This window comes from Amphiprion ocellaris, chromosome 5, assembly GCF_022539595.1.
Source record: "Amphiprion ocellaris isolate individual 3 ecotype Okinawa chromosome 5, ASM2253959v1, whole genome shotgun sequence".
Taxonomy (NCBI): Eukaryota; Metazoa; Chordata; class Actinopteri; family Pomacentridae; genus Amphiprion; species Amphiprion ocellaris.
Window position 1 is genome coordinate 16315176 of NC_072770.1, and position 18934 is coordinate 16334109.

Genomic DNA, 18934 nt, shown 5'->3' on the forward strand with positions numbered 1-18934 from the left:
ATCACTTCACACATTTATTCATGTGCAGTAATACTCTGAGCAAAAACTCAGTCTGTCCGCTCTGAGTTCACCCATTCAAATCTGCAACATATTTAAGCAGACAGCAGCTGCACATCCCAAACAGAAATGGATCTGGCAGTGCATATGCTGTCAGAATGAAGCATTCCCCTCGAAAATGATCCTTTTGATAAAACCACTTTGAATCCCCTCAGCCTGTGCAGCTGTGTGATAATCGCACTAATTAGGCTGGCATGTCAAATCTAGCCCCAGTCTGCAGCTATCACTTCAACATCACCAGTGGCATTGCTTCAGGACGAGCGGAGAAGCTCAATTATCTTTTTTTTTTTCAACCCAGTTAGGTGCTTTTGGTAGCCACCTGCAAGTTTCTGGTTCTATCTTTGCATCGATTTGATGATTTTCTGACACAACCTTGCTTTGTCAGGACAGTCTACAGGTTCTTGATGGAGTTTAAAGTCAAGACTGTGGGGAGATCAGTCTAAAGCCTTAATTCTAACCTGATTTTGTCATTTCTGTCTTGACAGAATGCAAAGAGTGTGCAGAGCTGTCATCAAAGCAAAGGGTGGCTATTTTAAAGAATCTAAAATATAAAACATGTTTTCACTTATTTCACACTTTTTTGTTTACTACTTAATTCCATATGTGTTCATTCATAGTTTTGATGCCTTCAGTGAGAGTCTACAATGTAAATAGTCATGAAAATAAAGAAAAAAACATTAAGTGAGAAGGTGTGTCCAAACTTTTGACTGGTAGTGTACGTGGTCTTTACATTTTCATACTCTTATGTCATGCTTGTGTTGTCTTACATCATACAGTCATCAAGAGTAGAACTCAGTTTATTACTCAATGTATATGTTAGCTCCTCTATTTTGTTGAGCCACTGCTGTTTCTGTAAAAAAAAATTTAAAAAATAAATTACAGATGCAAAATAAATTGAATTTAAATAATTAATTCTATTTTGCTTCCTTTGACCTGATTAAAGCCCAATATGTCGCAAAACAAGGTATAAACATTATTTTGGAGCTTGTACATTTAATAAAGGCAACAACATAAAGAATTTACAACAATGAATTGTTACTCTAGCAAGTAGCAGAGCTTACGAGGCCACTAAATGGGTACTACTGCTACATTGTCACAGTTTCCTATAATTATAATTTATTTCAGAGTATTTAGAAAATATTTAAGTCAGTGTTGTTATATTTAAGAAAATTCTATATTTCGATTTTTCTAAATCAGATTTATAGGCCTGTAAAATTAATGATAATAATAATCATAACTTTATTTATATAGCACTTCCAAGTCAAAGTGCTTTACAGGGCAAGCAACAGATAAATTACAATAAAATGATAAGTGATAAAAACAATGGCTGACAAGAGATAATAACAACAATAATAACAATAACAACAATAAAACTGATAAGGACAATATCTAAGAAGACACAGTACCTCACAAGTTATGATTCCTATGCAGCAGAGAACAAGTGGGTCTTTGGCTTTGCTTTGAACACCTCTACTGAGCAAGCTTGCCTAGAGTCAGACAGAAGAGCGTTCCATAAAGACGGTGCACAGCAATAAAAATCCTGCGCACCGACTAGGGACAGTCAGCAGACCAGTTCCCTGGGAGTGCAAGCACCTTGATGGGACTACAAGCTCCTTTAAATATGATGGCCCACTGCCATTCACAGCTTTGTATGTTAATAGAAGTATCTTAAAATCAGCTCTAACATGAAGTGGGAGTCAATGGATTAAGACTAATACTGGTGAGATGTGGTGTTATTTCTTCGTTCCAGTCAGAACTATGTCATCAATGTGTGATAATTACATTTAAAAAAACAAAAAAACATTAACAGTATTGATGCTAGTCCAGCTGGCCTTGCAGCACTGGTCATGGCTATGCATCCATAACAAAGGAAATAAAGGCCAATGTTAAACCTTGAATTTTCAATGTATGACTTATTGTTGTATTTAGTGCATGTCACTGTAATGTATTAAATTCCCTTAATGGGGTGCTAAGTTATGAAAATAACTGTTATGTCGGCAAAAATATCATTTGATTATATCTCTTGTTTGTTAATTTCTTCAGTAACTTATTGGGATTTCATACAGTCTACTACAGCAGGTAAATAGTTTTTACATAATCTTCCGAAGTGAAGTCCAATTGCATGCTAGACCACTATACAGAAACCTCCAAAAACATAAAGAAAACAAGTACACTGTACTAAAAAATACCAGACATGCAGATCTAAATGTTTGTTTGTGACGTTGATGTGCATTATCATTACAATGCAGTACATAAGTAAAATGAATGAGCTTTCAAGTTTTGAAACAAACACTTTAACTTACATAATCCTAACCCTAACATTATAGCAGGGTTTTTTCTAAAGTGTCGCATCAACATACACCCACAAACATACACAACCACGCACACAAAGAAAAAATGAATCCAGCAGTTTTGCATGGATATAATGTTGACTATATTATGTTCTTATGTTATTATGCTTCACTGTAAATGGTGAAGTGTAATATTGATGTACTAACTGCCAAATTTGTCCACTGCCAACTTTATTGAATACTGTGTACTTTAGAGGTTCCTTAAACTATTTCATGTCAAGATCAGAGGCGTAACTGTGGAGCTGAAGCAAGGATTTGTTGAGGGATTATATAGCAAATATGAGAGCATGGATACAAAACTCCATTCCATCCATCCATTATCTATACACCGCTTGATCCTCACTAGGGTCGCGGGGGGGGCTGGAGTCTATCCCAGCTGACTCAGGTGAAGGCAGGGGACACCCTAGACAGGTCACCAGTCTGTCGCAGAGCTACATATATAGACAAACAAGCACTCACACATTCACACCTACGGGCAATTTAGAATGATCAATTAACCTCAGCATATTTTTGGACTGTGGGAGGAAGCCAGAGTACCCGGAGAAAACCCACGCATGCACAGGAAGAACATGCAAACTCCATGCAGAAAGATCCCGGGAAAGCCGGGACGCGAACCAGGGATCTTCTAGCTGCAAGGCGAAAGTGCTAACCACTACGCCACTGTGCAGCCTGGATACAAAACTCCATTTTTTCATTTTTAATGGTAGATTGTCCAATAAGTTAAATCCCTTTAACAGACGCTTGGGGTGAGGGCATAATTTATGGGGAAGATTTAGAGAACCACTGCTTTACTAAATATGCTGTATTACTAAGTGACATTTAGAAAAAGTAAGATTCTCTCGTGAGTTTTCAAAATTTCGTAAGAGTCAGAGTCAGACGTGGACTACCAGTCAAAAGTCTGGACGCACCTTTTCATTCAGTGCTTCTTATTTATTTGTATTATTTTTCACATTGTAGATTCTTAGTGAAGATTAACACTTCCCTGTTCACAACATAATTCTTTATGTATTCTTTTGCAGTTTTGATGTATTCAGCATTAATCTACAATGTATAAAATAAATAAAAACCATTGAATGAGAAGGCGTGTCCAAACTTTTGACTGGTCGTGTAAATAACCCAAAATGTTAATGTTTCTGTTTTTAAATGTGTTAAAAATAGAGTTTTATTTATTAGTTTATACTATTATTACTTTAACAATATTATTAACCATAGAAAGTAAATATGTATATGAAAAAGCTAAAAATTAGGTGGTGAAAGAAAGAGAAATAGCATGAGTCATGTCTTGCCTAGTCACTGTGGTTAGCTTCTTCCTCACATCTGCATTAGGAAATATGTTACTTATTTTAAATTCAAGTCCAATTATCTACAATAAACTGAAAATGGTGGTAGAATCATTTTAATTATTTGTAACTGTACTCATGTTTACACATGCAAGTGGATTGCTGGTGACTGTTTATTTCTCATGCTTTTCCTAAACAGGCAGAACATGAAATTATTCCATCCACTGACATTTCTTGAGCGAACAGCAATGATGTGACCTACAAATAGTGTCAATTATGCCATATGCATGTTGAAAGGCTGTGCTTTAATGAGCTCATACGTTGTGTCTACATCACTATCAGTCCCACAGACATGTAAAGTATACCATTCTGTCTCCTTGCAGCAAGTTCCTGTTGTCTGTGTAAAAATCACAGAAAGTCAGTTTTCTACAGTCGGCATTTAACAGTGGCTGTTGAAAAAGATTAACACGCATGTTTAGCTAAGACCCACAGCTAATGTGTTGCCAATTGATAGGATGTGGAAATGTTGGAAGCTGAAGCATACAACTATTATTCCCTCACTCATAAACACGCACCAGTTAAACATGGAAAAGGGCAAATGGGAACAAAGGAATCAACATCAATGAACTCTTTATGAAAGTCACAAAAGCTGAAAAAACAAACATGAAAATGAATTTAGAGAGGAAAAAGGAAGTTTTCTTACCTTTTTATTTTCATGTTAGTCAGTGATTCAAGGGTTCCCACTTCACCCGTGTTGCATTTTGAGGAATTAGGACCTTTAAAAGAGCCCAGAAATGTCAGAACTTCCTACTGTGACACAATAATGTCTCACTTCCAAGTTGAAACAATGATGACGAGTCCCAGATCTCTTGCTAAGACACTGCGCGGTTTTATTGGACATACTGGTTTGAGGAAGGACGATGACCACGTCTGTAGTTTTGCAACTATCTGGTACGTTATCTCCATTCACTGCTGCAGTTGTGAATGGATCTTTGCAAAGACGGACTGTAGGATCTTTTCAGGAGGTTTTAAAGTATAACTTAGTGTTCTGCTCTGAGATGGACTTGTAGTTGAAAAGTAAACTTTAAAAATCTTCTAATAATACTTGAAAGGTAAACATTACTTACTCGAATTATGACAACTATTGAGTGCTACAAAAGTGCAAAATACAGCTTCAAGTCATTCACTGAAGACAAAAGGGCAACAACCAGAATTCTTTGGCTTAGCTTAGCATAAAGTCAGAAGGTAGCAGCTAGCCTGGCTCTGTCCGAAAGTGACAAAGTCAAATTACTGGCCTACTAAATAGAATAGTTTTTACTCTCAGTTTTTGTTCAGATAAAACTTACAATATAAAGTACATTAATGAGCTGTAGTGGTGCTGTTTAGGTGGACATACTGTAGATAAGCTAGCCATTTCCATGACAACTGCAGCCCTATATTTAATCAACAGATATAAGAGCTGTGTTTGTCTTCTTCAAATAACTCTCAGCAAGAAAGCATGTCTTCCTGTCTGGGCTAACTATCGCCTGGATAAAGCTTTAGACTAATGTGAGTATTAGCCATGGATCTCCTCGTCTGACTCCCAGTATGTTTTAGCCATCCGTGACGCTAAGGTCCCTCAGTTTGAACTAAAGTTAGAAAAAAGCCTAAAAAGAACTAAACTTCCATTTCCATACAAACTAGGCCCATATAGTTTAAGATCTCTGAACCTCAAATAACATCAGTGTGAGGAGAGGTACATGGGGAGCAACTGCAGCAAAAATGATAATCACAATATGAACAGTGACTCCTTCACACATCTTTACTTTCTCTTTTTTGTTTTATCCTGTCAGTAAGGCCTCTGCATAAATGACTGTAGGTCAGTCCATAACACCATGCCTTGGATCATTCAGAAGTAGGTTATTGTGTACTAGTATGCACAGCGGATTCACTTGTTGCATTTTTTTCTTTGTTACCTTTCTATTATACATGTGTCTGTACTGACGAAGATCTGTATGAAATTGAAACGCCAGTCCGTAAAAATTTCAGCGGCATGAATTAAGTGTGCAGGCGATAACCCTCTTTTTTTTCCTTGCTGCTTGTGTTTTTTTTAAATGATCTTCACCTATGTGATGTTCATGTATCTGCTCCTTCCCTGTGCTGTGTTATGTACCAATACAGAATATCTACCCACATTGCTTCAGTGTTGTATGCAGCTGTGTACAACGCTTGTGTCCCAAATTTGGAATTTTTATTCATTATCTCATCTTGTCTTATCAAATGGTACGCTTTTGTTAACTGAACTTTCATGCATACATTTGCTTCAGCTGTGACATTTGCTCCACAGGGCAAATATCCTTGTTCATCTCATTTTCAATAGACAGCCTTGTCTCTAGGGTCATTCTGCATATTTACGCAGAATAAGATCACCCTCATAGCAATAACATAAGTGGATACGGTTTTGGGAGTTCTGCTGATATGTTCGTTACAAATGTTGTTGTAATGTGCCATATTGTCATCATGGAAAGTTTCATTACACATAGTCTAAGTGATCTTTAATTGGAATATGTATTTTTTGTCAAAAATCCTGACTTGACTAGAAAGGCTGACGAATGCACATGAAACATTTTAATAAAAATGGCAAAAGACCAACTGAAGTGCGAGCATGAATTTTCCAACTTTGTAAGTGTAACATATCTAGAGCAGCCACTGAAAACAGGAAGCAGAGGTTGTGATTCATCCATTTCCATGCTGAAACTTGGGTCTAAAATTGGTGTTTTCTGATCCCAGCTCTTTCATCTCCTTCCTCCAGCTGCATGAGCCGAGAGACTATTGAATACCTTAACAGAGGATTTCACAACACAGCAGTGATCCTAAACCGATTCCTGTCTGTCAACCGTTCAAAAGTTCCTGGATATCTAAGATTCTGCTGCGCAGCATAGCAGCAAATTACCGTTTGGCATTTCTAATTGTAAGCAGATAAAACTAATCACTCACATCTAGTGCAGAAATTGGCATTCAGCACATCAAGTAACAATAATGTTTGCCACAGATTGTGTGCTTCCAGCAGTATTGGTTGCTCCTCCTGGCTTCTTTCGGATCTATAACTGGCTGAAGCATAGGAATTAATTTTGCTAGTTGATGTGTGAAGATGCGGCTTATTACAAGGCCAGTTGTCTGCACACAAAAGGACAATTCAAAGCAACATCTTGTGTTCTCCCCCAAAGATAATGAGTTATTCACAGGATCTACTGCAGAATAGCACAGATAGCGCTTCCTTTTCCACACCCCTCCATGTGTGGTCTACAAGCAAAATATATACAGTGCATGTTTATTTATTTATTAAATAATTTGCTTTTATTCCCTTCAATTCATCAGCGAACAGCCAAAAACGGATATAGTGAGTCTGAAGGCTTTAGTATGTTGTGTGGTGATTTTTATCCCTAACTGAAAGGCTTTGGCATCACAACTTTCTGGCAGAATAAAAGAGGAATATAATATTATCATTGTTGTCCAACAGACCCCTCACTGTCTTCTTTATCGTCAGCCTGCTGTGGGATTACCCTCAGTTCTATACTTGGTCCCATTCCCGCAGCACTTTATGGGACTGCTGTGACCCCAGATGGCGAACGGATTTTTATTTCATTGTGTTCAACTGAATGCATATCTAAAAGAGGACAGTCATCTCGTGAGGGGAAGTTCACTGGAGGTTTCTAAACTGTGTAGATTAGTGTGCAAACTCAAATGTCTATTACAAAGTGCATGTACATAAACACTTAACAGAAGCATCTGGTACAAAGAGAGCTGTGTGGGATAACCTTCTATGTTAAAATATGGATAGTAGCCTTGCAGGCTTTTTTATTATTTTATTGTTGTAATTGTGAGTTTTCTCAAGCTTAGAAAAATTTGAGGTTTTTTTTTGTTGTTGTTGTATTGCGCGAGCTAGGTGACAGCATTTAGTTCAACATTTGTTTTCCTATCAAGAATGAGATGCAAAGATGATCAGATTCTCACAGCATTGCATTTATGGTTGGAAAAGAAGCTAGGGATGCAGTTAGCTTAGCTTATATGTAGAAAAAAATTGTTGTCAAAACCGATTGCCAAACATGGCTGCTAGACTCACAAATGTTTGCTATATTGTATCTTTTTATTTAACCTGTAAGCAAAATGAAATGTAAAAACAACCGTTTGTATCTGTAAAGAGTGCTCCATGCTTATCTCTTTCTTTTGAGGAACTAGAATGTCTGACCAGCAAATCTGTGCAAAGTCTGTGGTAATAGGATTCACTACTGCGAAAAAAAAGAAGTAACAGTATTATTTATGCAACAAAAGCGTGGGCATAACGTTTATTGTTAGGGTTAGTCATGTAAGCTGTATCCATCTACGTCTTTAAATTAAGCCTGGCTAATTGAATAACTTCATGCAGAGATGTAAAAGTGCCAGCAATCTTTCCACCTCACCATTATTTCCCAAGATTCTGTGTCCCTGACTTGGAAAAAGGCTTCATCTCCACCCACCTGAGCTATTGCAGTTGTTTATATTTTGTTGCATGTCCTAAAGCTTCGACGGCTTCTCTAAAATGCTACAAAAGTACCTCAGCTCCCTCCACTGGTTCTTCTGTTTGTCTAATAAGCATAAAGCTACTAAGCTAAACTCACACTTTCTTGTTGTCTGTGTGCACTGTCACTACGAAATGCCCTTTAAAAAAAAAAAAATCCCCTGTACTTTCCTTGCTTTTGTGCTATTTGTTTATGCACTACAAAGCACTTTGTTGTGTTTACATGCTGCACAGCCCAAGTTCCGATGAGGATGCAGTTCAGCTTCTCAGTAAGGTTTCATTTTAAACAATGACGTCAATGAGGCCGCACAATGTTTACATGTTGCATTAGAAATAAATAGTTCAGCTGTTTCTTTTGTCTATCAGATGAGTATGAAATTATAGAACGGGTGTGGTTTATATTTTGACATGGTGTGTGTTCCAATAATTTTATAGGGTTTAGTCAGTCGCATGCTTCCTCTGTCTGTATATGAATATACTGTATGTGACAGTAAGTTCACCTGATAGTCAAACATCCTGGCTTCTGCACCTGTGTATAGCCAGAAGTAAAAAACATGGTTAACCATGATGGAGGATAAAGACAGCATAAGATAAGAACGTAAATTTATTAGTATGCTCACGCAGACAGAGAACAAGCATAAAGCATAATAACAAGAGTTTCTATTGTTGACTGTCACGGAGCTGATAAGGGCACATTTGCAGTGCACAGTTTGAAGTCAGGTGATTCAGTTAGAGGCTGTGTGGCTACATGACGTTTCCAGAAACAATACAGAAAATTAGGTTTGTGTTAACAGGTGTGCACTGCAAAAATAGTTGTAGTTTCAAACTTGGGAGCTGATTGCTGTAGCTGAATATGCTCACCAGAGGGCGCCAAAGACAAATAAGAAGCCAAACAATAACTACAGTCCTATTTACTTCGATTTAGTTAATTAAATAAGGAGTATGGGAGTACAACACTGTTGGCCGTGACTTAAAATATTTGTTCCTGAGAAACTAAAGATAGTGATAAAATGAAAAAGTAGATTATATTATAAGACATTTTGCTTGTGAACTCTAAACATGAAGCAATATGTCATCATCAAAAGTAGCATGTCTGTTTTAATTGGTTCATTTAAAGTGCATCTTTTTATCCTTTTTTACTGCTTCAGATGAATGATTTTTTTTAGGGACAAATATGCAGCATTTCACAAGAAAGAAATGACAAGTAGAGACAAATCTGAAAAATAACCAGAATTATGTGCATGACCACTGAAATTGTCTTATTAGTGCTTCCTCATAATCTTGTGACCCTCACCTCACTCACTCACCCACTCTGCCAAATTTCTTTTCAGTGAAAAAAACCCAAAAAGCACAACATATTTACTCCACATGGTGGTACTGCAACAGCAACTTGACAGTCCAGGTTAACTCACTAGTAATAAATGAAGAAGAAAAAATGTATAGACAAAATTAGTTTATGAATAAATCCGACATTTGAAAGTGCCCTGCATATCATTCGATCATGTCCATATTGGTGTCACTTTCTACAAGTGATGCGTCTTTATTCAGCTTCCTGGTGAGTCACTGTCTTTCCAGCTAACAGTCCTGAATCCCTCAATAGGGGTTGACTCTCACAGTCTGATAACATTAGGTTTTGAGGCGAAGAGCCAAGGGAGAAATCATGAGACGCTGTTGAAGAGAAACTCCACATCTCAGTACAGTAGACCTTCACATCCCGTGCAGTCTGCCCTTTAGTTTTCACCGCATGATATTGTAATTACACCAGGATAACGTGAGGAGACGGGACACTTGAGGACACAGACTCCGTTCTCTGAGCGAAGTCACGTGGAGTAACACACATCACAGCCAGGAAATGTTAAATCTGATAAAGACTACCATACACTGATTCCCTAAACTTAGTCAAAGCAAAGCATTTTTTTAAGAGTTCATTCAGGGTTAATTTTTAGATGACAGTTTTGATTTGGCAGCTTCTTTATGTGTCGCATACAGTGTTGCTCAGATTGTATATTTGGTCTGAATCACAGTCCTTCAGACAATGCAATTGTTTTAATAATTTTCTACAGAAAACATTTAGAGTTGTGATATTTTGATGGAAATTCGACTGCACTTGGCACTTGAAGCCCAAAAAAGAAAACTGGATGCAGTAAATTGAAAGATTTCTGATTTTAAACAGCTACCAGTCCCAAAAAACATTTACTGTTACTTAATTTCATGTCTTGAGAAACTCATAATGAATTTCAAAAGGGAATCCAGGGATGATTCTGGTGATAAAGATTCAATAAAGCCAATATTACAGAAGTGAGAATAAGTGAACACGGACTACTTCACTCTGGTGCATTCATCTATCTATTTCATTTACATCCTCAAAGGACAAATTGATCTACAACCCTCGTTGTTAGTGTTGCTGAGGAACACAAAATAAATTCTGGTGTGCGGAAAATCAAGCAGTAAAATAAAAATGCATGGCGGTATCACATAAAAAGAAAACTTTACAATGCCTATAGGGAAGTGTATAGGAAAGTTGAGGTTTATACTTTCCTTGAGTATTTTCATTTTGGGCCACTTTGCAGTAAATATTGTTGGTAACATATAGTACTTTCTATAGTTATGAGTTCCTTTAAAATTACAATTGCACATGCAAAATACATGGTCAGCTTAAAGTGTCTAATATATTAATGCATTCCCTTTAATCAATCTAATATATATAAGTATTTTTCAAAAATGTCCCTCTCAGCTGTGAGTTTGAGGGTTCTGTGCAGTATTTAGCTAGAAACAGTTAAGATACTGTACTACATGCTGCTCTCTTCTGGACAGACACCAAAGATGTAACTGGACTTACCTTCTCTATCTGTTCCAGCTGTTCCTTCAGCCCCTAATACATCTTCTCATGCTCCTTCTTCCTGGTGTTACTATCATCTGGGGTTGCCATATCCATCATTACTGCCCTCTTCTGCTCCTCGTCAACCACTATGTCTGGCTGGTTAACCAGCAGCCGCAGGTTAACCACCGTAATTCTTCTGCATTTGGAAACTAAGTTCATTAAGTTCATTCTTATAGTAAGTACTTTACTTCAGTGCAGTGCTTTTACTTGTAAGAGAGTGTGAGGGACTGAGCTGCAAAGCAATATCACTCGCAGGAGGATTCAAAAGAGGCTTTGTATTTCACTCAGAAAAATGACAAAGTTCCAGAAGCAAATACTAAATTCTGGCCACAGAAAAAATGTAAAATGAGCTGAACTGAACTAAGCTATACCAACAAAATAACCCAGCAACCCAACTGCATTGGTCAAACTAAACTCAGAACTTACTGGCCAAAGTATGAACAAAAGGGAATATTTAGACTTCCTGATCAGACCAAATGAACACAACAGGGGAAACATAAAATGCCATCACCTAAACTAACTACAAACACCACAACAAACAATCCTAAATCTGCCAAATTTCTCTACTAAATCAAAATAAACATTATTAAACAAATCCCAAATGTATCTAAATACCCAGCACAAGTCAAATGAATGATGTAATATTAAAATTGAATAAATCCTGTCCCCCCCTCGCAGTGGCAGCACTTAGTATAACCTGATTGGCAGCTCTGGTATAAAAGCCTGCTGCTCCCATGAAGCCATTGTTTGCCCAAAACCAGCCAGATCATCACAGCAACAGAAGACTGGATACCTCAGCACTGGTAAAACAAAGAAAAGATTAGTAACTTGAAAAATATAATATAGAACATCCAAAATTTAATGTGTATGCTAAATAGAAGTCAAGGACTTCAACACTTGCTAAATAAACCATGACTGTGTTGTTTCAAATGATAAATTATGAGTTATTTGTGTTTTTGTATGAGCAATATGGGTGTCAAAAGTGTTTCAACTTAAACAAAAGTTGCTTATTCAGTTATTCAGTTATATTCTATGGTTGTATGGCTGCAAGTGTGGCCTTCACACAGAGTAATCTTAGATAGTTGTGCAACTAATTTTACTAAAGAGACCTTTAAAAGACACTTAATGCATATGCCAATAATGCCCCAATGCCCTACTTTCTTGTTTTGTTTTGTTTTTAATAAAAGTCATCATGATTTACAGAAAAATACGAAAATAGATTCCACTAATGTTTGCACTAATTCAGAGCTCTACAAATATTGCATGGCATAATGTATGTTTCTTTGTTGCTGACCATAAATGTTAGGTTTTTACCTCGGTTAGCTCTTGTTAGATGTTCATTTTGTTGCATTTTAAACATGGCTTTTGCCCATAAAAAAGGTGGCGTTAAGCTCCTAAAAACACATTTTTCACTTTTGTGTAGAAAAAACTGCTGAAGATTGTTACCATAAATTACCACAAATAGATAGCTGAGGTGTGATTCCCAAACTTTTCCCCCCAAGGAAATAACTGACCGATCATGGCTTAAAAAATGAAAGCAGACAGTGCAGACCTACTAAGTTTCGACCTGCTGTTGAAGTAGAAGGCATGTGGCTGTGTTTCGGACAATATTCTGCATTTTAGGAGTTTGGAGGGTAAAAAAATGATGCAATGATCTGGTCTAATGAAAACATTTTCTTGCTAAGCTAACTATTACTTTTCTTAACCTACTCTGCTACCTACAGGCATCTAAAATAGTTTCCAAAAGCAAGAGGCATAGTATTTGCAGGTTACAGGTTATCATATACAAAATATCTTACTAGGATATATTAGAGTTCAGCACTGACACCACAGCCTCAGGTAACCTTGAGTTGGATGGTTTATCAAACTCATTTAATAGTCCTCATTTTTTTTTCTTTGTTTGAATAGTAAAACATATGAAAGAAAAAGATAAAACAGAAAAAATTACAAGCCTGCTTTCATCCACTTTTGTGTGAAATCAAAGGCCTATTGTTTTAAAAATTACTGCCATTTGGCAGTAATGCAGTAAATCTGCTATTCTTAGGTCTATAAATGAGCCATGAGAGGACGGAAAGCCTGACAGGCAACAGAAACTAAAGTGGGGCAGGGGTTGACAAATTGTGAAAAATATATTTAGAAACGCAAATATGTTTGATTTTCCATACTGGCTGGGATCACACTAGGCAGTGATAATAGATTTGCTTCAGATTTAACTTTGACTTGCTGTGAACAGATATTTCACACATCAATATTTTCTGACCATCAGTTTTCCAAGAAAATACCCTTCAGTTTAAAAGAAGATATGGGGGCAGGGTAACACACACACACACACACACACACATACACACACACACACACACACACACTCATCCTGACCTGGAAAACACTAAGGACACACTGAAATGACCAAGATATCAAGAAGAATGAAGACTGGTGGCACAACAGCTGACCTGCTTGAAGGTCTGATGAGAAGATGAGATGGAGGTCAGCGCTCACTTATTGTTGATGCTTCTTATTGTCATCCCGCCTTTGTTTACCTCAAAGTATTCATGAATGCAAAGAAGTTCGCTTCAGAAGGAGTCAAAAGAGTAGGCAAAGAGTTAATGTCTGTCAGAGCACAAAGGAGGATGACATTACCAGTCCATCAAGGTCAAGGCTGGTGGTAGGGGGGCAGAGTTAATCTGTACTAGAGGGGGTGGGGGCAATATGCAAGTAAAGACTCAGAGGACAGGATGCACATTGACAATAGGCCAATGAGTGTGGGACAGTGTGGCAGTCAGTCAGGGGCCACTCTCAAGAGGGGAGACCTCTCCATGTTAACATCTGTTCACGAGCACAACATAATCCTCTTGTAGGTTCAATTCATAGTTTCCTCCTTCGTCTCAAACAAAAATCCAGGTATATTTGAACTGTTTGCATTCTCTGGTTTTCTCAGTTGCTTAAATGAAGCCACAACTCAGTTGTTTTGTTTCGATTTTAATATTAGCTTTTAAGAGACAAAAATCTGTGTACATGATGCAAATGTAACTTTTCTCCTTTTTCCATCTATACTTCGTATTTTTACGTTACACATAATTTGCAGCAGACCAGCAGAGAAGTAGATATATTTTCTAAATCACCAAGTAATGCAAAGCTGTTAATGTATTATCATAATGAGAATATAGCTTATAGGAAGTGTCATCAGAACAATAGCTCCTGGGCTAATCTTAACGGGAGCTCAGGCCAAGCACAGATTTGGTGTGCATGTGAGGGGGAGCTGTGGTACTTGGTGCACACATGGCACTGGGGTGAACCTAATCACGGCCTCGCAGAAATCCCCACAAATGGGGAGGGGGATGGGGGCTGTCCCCGGGGTGACTCATTTAGGTTTTCGAAGTAAGCATTTAGCTCCAGTAACACAGCCGGCCGTCCCCTATACATGAGGACCCAGCTTTTGTTTTCTTCTTCTTTTTTTTTGTTCTCTCCTCCGTGTGTATGCACGGGTGAGATAGCCGAGGGAACGTCACCTTGTAGCCGCCCTGACACTCGGTTCAACTGGCTCATAATAAAATGGACAGTTTCATCCCTCCCATTTCCTTTCTCCTGCAGATTCTGTGGATTACGGGGTTTTTCCATTGTCCAGCCTACCATAAAGCCACAACAGTGTGACACTCCTTTCCTTCCCTGTATAGTGCTGTCACTGGTGTCCACAATATGTCCAACATGTAATGTTCATAAACCCATGTCTTGTAAATTACACGTTTGATTTCAGTATAAATTCTATTCAAAATATTGTATAGATAGATAGATAGATAGATAGATAGTCAATATGATAAGATTTAAATTCAATACTGACATTTTATCACTTCACTGGGATGTATATAATAAATGTATGAGAAAATAGTTGCCCATTTACACATCCAGCAGTTACATAGCAGCATTAGCATTCTTTTAACACATTGTTCTAGTCAATGAGTTAGTTGCTAATTTTGTGTATTTGTCATTTGATGTGTAAAGTTCTTATTGCTAAAATCAGCTACTTGCTGCAGGAAATGACATACATGAAAACAATGAGAATCAACCAAAACATTGAAGCTGTAAATCTGCTGGCCTGGAAACCAAAACAACAGGGTGAAAGATGATGAAACGTTCCATTGACCTGAGCTGTGATGCAGCAGTTTGGGGATAATTTTGTGATAATTTATCACTAAAAATGATCAGTTTTTTATTACCTGTGTTATGCGATCTACTGCTCATTTGAAATACTGACGGGTGCAGCTTTACCTATACTTTGACTCAGAAGTTGCAGTGGTGATATTGTGCCAATATGCATATTTAATCTCTCTCTCAAACAAATATAACCCCATCCATTAACTGAACAATGGGATACAAAGAATATTAATAATGTTCACTGAAACAAAATACTTTAACTAAGCTTAACTAGGCTGCATTACATTTGTGAATCTTTTGTGTTTGATTAGCTTCAGGTACAAATAAATAAATAAATAAATGCTGTTAACAGATGGGAAAGTCGCCATGTGGTGTCCATGACCTGTTTGTGTGAAGACACTGATTCACTACCAGTGCTCTTAAATGGCCTATTGGAACAAAGACAAATATAAAGCCTTGTATAAATGTTCAGTTATAGTATAACACTCAACTTGCCATTATGAATTGATAAATAATTGCCTCTTCTATTCCCTAACCTGGACGCGTTCAGTAGTCTGACCGTGTTCTGTTTTTATTTGACTCCTCTGCAGAGCAGTGGTGCGTTTACGCAGCAGAGAGCGCTCCTCCATTGGCCAGCAGCGGTGCGCTCAGGCGGCAGCAGCGGAGGGAAACTCATCTGTCCCGTCCTGCCTCTGTGGAAGGTGGCGAAGAGGAGGAGGAGAGGAGAAGCAGCAGCAGGAGGAGGAGGAGGAGGAGGAGGAGGAGGAGGAGGAGGAGGCGGGGAGTGTGAATGGATGAGACTCACTCTGTTATTATGCCGAACAGACAGCAGCTTTCCTTCCTGGACTTTGCTCCGATGAACTGTGCAGAAGCGGTTCTTTATTCTAACCAACCATCTCATTCTGAAGGAAAACTCGGCTTTCTGACAGGAGAAGCGGTTGTGTTGGAGTGACCGGTGCCGGCTGCGGACAGACAATAAAGTGGGAGCGATCGTGCACAACAAAAGACATAAGGTGAGAAGCGGTTTTTTTGTTTGTTTGTTTTTTGTACACAAACGGCCAATTAGAGCTTAATTTTCAACCAGTCTTCTCTTAATAACATCAGGTGGTGTGGTCACCTGTAACCTTTTTGTTTTGTTACCCTGCATTTTCGATATGCTGCTCTATGTTTAGTACCTCAAAACATGTGTTTGAGCCATTTTCAGGCTCTGAATGCAGACTTTTTTTGGAGCTATTTCTGTGTGTATAGTATATTTTATGCTCTTGTTTGATCATGCAGTTGGATCCCATAAACTCCGTAGCCCACATGTGTTTCACCTGACTTCTGCTGACTGTCAGCTGGATGCTGACCTGTTGACATGTCAACATGAGTGTCTTGCTGATCAGAAAGGTGTGCAGAAGTTTCTCATGGCTGCTGATCACCTGTAGACACAAAGGATGGCACACAGTTTCATGCACTTTTCTAGAAAATCTAACTCTGTGGTCAGCTGGTGGGCTCTCCTCCATGTGAATATCCTGTTTCCTGAACAAAACAAAGGCTGGTGAGGCCAGCATGGCTGCCATGTGATATCCTGTATGGGTCTTGTGTCACCTCAGACCATGAAAAACAGCAGTGGTTTGGCAACAAACAAAAATACTTTCCAAAAGCAGCTCCATAAATACATATCATAAATTATAGTAATTGAGTGTGACGCACCACGAGGCTGTCCCTGCTTTTAGTGCCATTCATTTGTTGTGACACAGCCATGTCCTGAGAGAACTCAGCGACAGTAAGAGTGATGCAGAACAAAGGCACAGCACTGCTTTGTATAGGTGACTTTATTGGATTTGTGCCTCATGAGAGCAACATGTGCTGTCTTTCTTTCTCTTTCTGACGCACAGAGACAAACTGCAAAGGCAGTGCTGCTTTGTGTTGACTTTAGTCTGGGATGTTCAGCTGCTTTTAATGGGGTCAGCGCTTCCGATTCAATAAAGCTATTAACCCTCAGAATATTCCAACGCCGCTTCACGCTCCGCTCTGCACACAGGAGTCGTTTGCCCATCATGGTCCATTTAGAACCTTATCCATACACAAGACAGTCTTTAAAAGGGTAAACAAGATTAAAACATCTCATCCAGACAACCTGGACAGTGTGACCTGAGCTGCTGAAGTGTTCCCACCTCTCCTCAAGGCCAATGTTTTGTGTTAGAAGTTCTTTATCAGCATTTTTCTCCTCTCTTTCCCACACATCTACATTATAATGCTCTTTGCATAGATTTGAATGAGAGTGTTTATCAGTTAGGCTATGTGATACAGTTGTCACACAGGTTCACATAATTCAACACCTCTGCTAGAAAACAAAGTTCCTGCCAGACTGGTTCTCCTCACTGATTTCCTCCTGGCAAAAAGATTGAGCTTTTGATCAAAGTGCGCTGCGTGACAGCTGAGAATGTAAATGGGAATCCTTCCAAGTTAAGTCAACTCACTTTACACATTCTGTTAATTTATAGATTAATTTAACCTATAGCACGCAAATAAAAGCTTTTGTATGTCTGAAAGGTATTTTGAAGGAGGAACACTGTTCAAACAGTACAAAATATCCCTAAAAGTAACTTAATGAGGTATTCCGGTGTTTTTGAATTTCACTTCTATAAAGTTTGGGAATATATAAGGGACAGATTTAGAGAGAAACCAGTCAAATCTGAAGCAGCAGGGGCCAAGAAATTATGACTTTCAGTCTTTAGTACTCTGACTTAAGCACTACAAACACTTGATCATAGTATTAGGACTCTAATGGCATCATAAGGGATATTTTTTGAGACCTTGAGGCCTCTGAACATGATCTGTAAAGTTGGTGGTAGCAACTACTGCTAAATGCTGAAGTACTGTTGGTTAAACATTAAGTTATGGCTTCCGTCAAAAGAAAATTCAAGTATATTTCAACCTGCTGTTTTTTCAATTAATATAGTTATTGTGACTGTACAGGTCATGCTAACTTTTCACCTTCCACCTCCATAGTAGACATTAGTGGAAACGAGGAGTTGTACAAAACAGTCTACAGGCTAAATTGGCAAATACCTTTTAAATGTTCACACAAAAATCACTTTTTTCAGAAAACAGTAGGGAGCTTGTGCTAGATGCCCCAATAGATGCTTCTTTTTGGGATTCCTCTTTTCCCATAATCATTACTACAAAGGAGACAGTGTGACAGTGCAAAGTTAGCATGATGCACAGTCAAGCCACAATAGTCTAAATAATGGAATACATCTGGTTAAAATCACCTGGAATTCTCCTTTAATTTGAGTAAGGGTGTTTTCTGCTGCTTATAAATGTAACTTTTTCATTTTATTTTACACAGAAATTCCAAGCAAAACGGTGTCATACTCTTTGATTGACAGGGGATATAAAAGGCAAAAACAGCAGTGCACCGAGTGCTTAGTTGTCAGAAGTACAAAAACATGGATATTGTGGATTAGCACTTTCAGGCTTGATGCTGGAGGCCTAATTCAGGGCCAGGCAGTGGAGTGTTTTCTGGTTAATGTGTTTGTGGGTCACCAGTAATCTATAGGCTTAGCAGTAGAAATCAATTCAGATCCTCAAACCAGGGGGGACATCTGAGTGAAAAGGTTGTGTTTAGTAAAATGATTTAGACATGAGAATTTTTTTTACCACAAACTTCAGTCGGCCAGTGTTTGCTGTA

At 38.2% G+C, this 18934-nt stretch overlaps 2 protein-coding genes across 2 annotated transcripts in view; one reads left to right on the forward strand and one right to left on the reverse strand.

Annotated features, from left to right (window-relative positions):
- Nucleotides 1-4479, reverse strand: part of mitfa (melanocyte inducing transcription factor a) — a 28185-nt gene extending 23706 nt beyond the window's left edge. Inside the window, exon 1 of the mRNA XM_035946548.2 lies at nucleotides 4392-4479. Coding sequence (XP_035802441.2) covers nucleotides 4392-4405 — 14 coding nt within the window. The 5' untranslated portion in view covers nucleotides 4406-4479. The remainder of the gene's footprint in view (nucleotides 1-4391) is intronic.
- Nucleotides 4480-16061: 11582 nt separating this feature from the next.
- frmd4ba (FERM domain containing 4Ba) overlaps nucleotides 16062-18934 on the forward strand; it is a 42893-nt gene continuing 40020 nt past the window's right edge. Inside the window, exon 1 of the mRNA XM_023266588.3 lies at nucleotides 16062-16268. The gene's annotated coding sequence lies outside the window, so the exon portion shown is untranslated. The remainder of the gene's footprint in view (nucleotides 16269-18934) is intronic.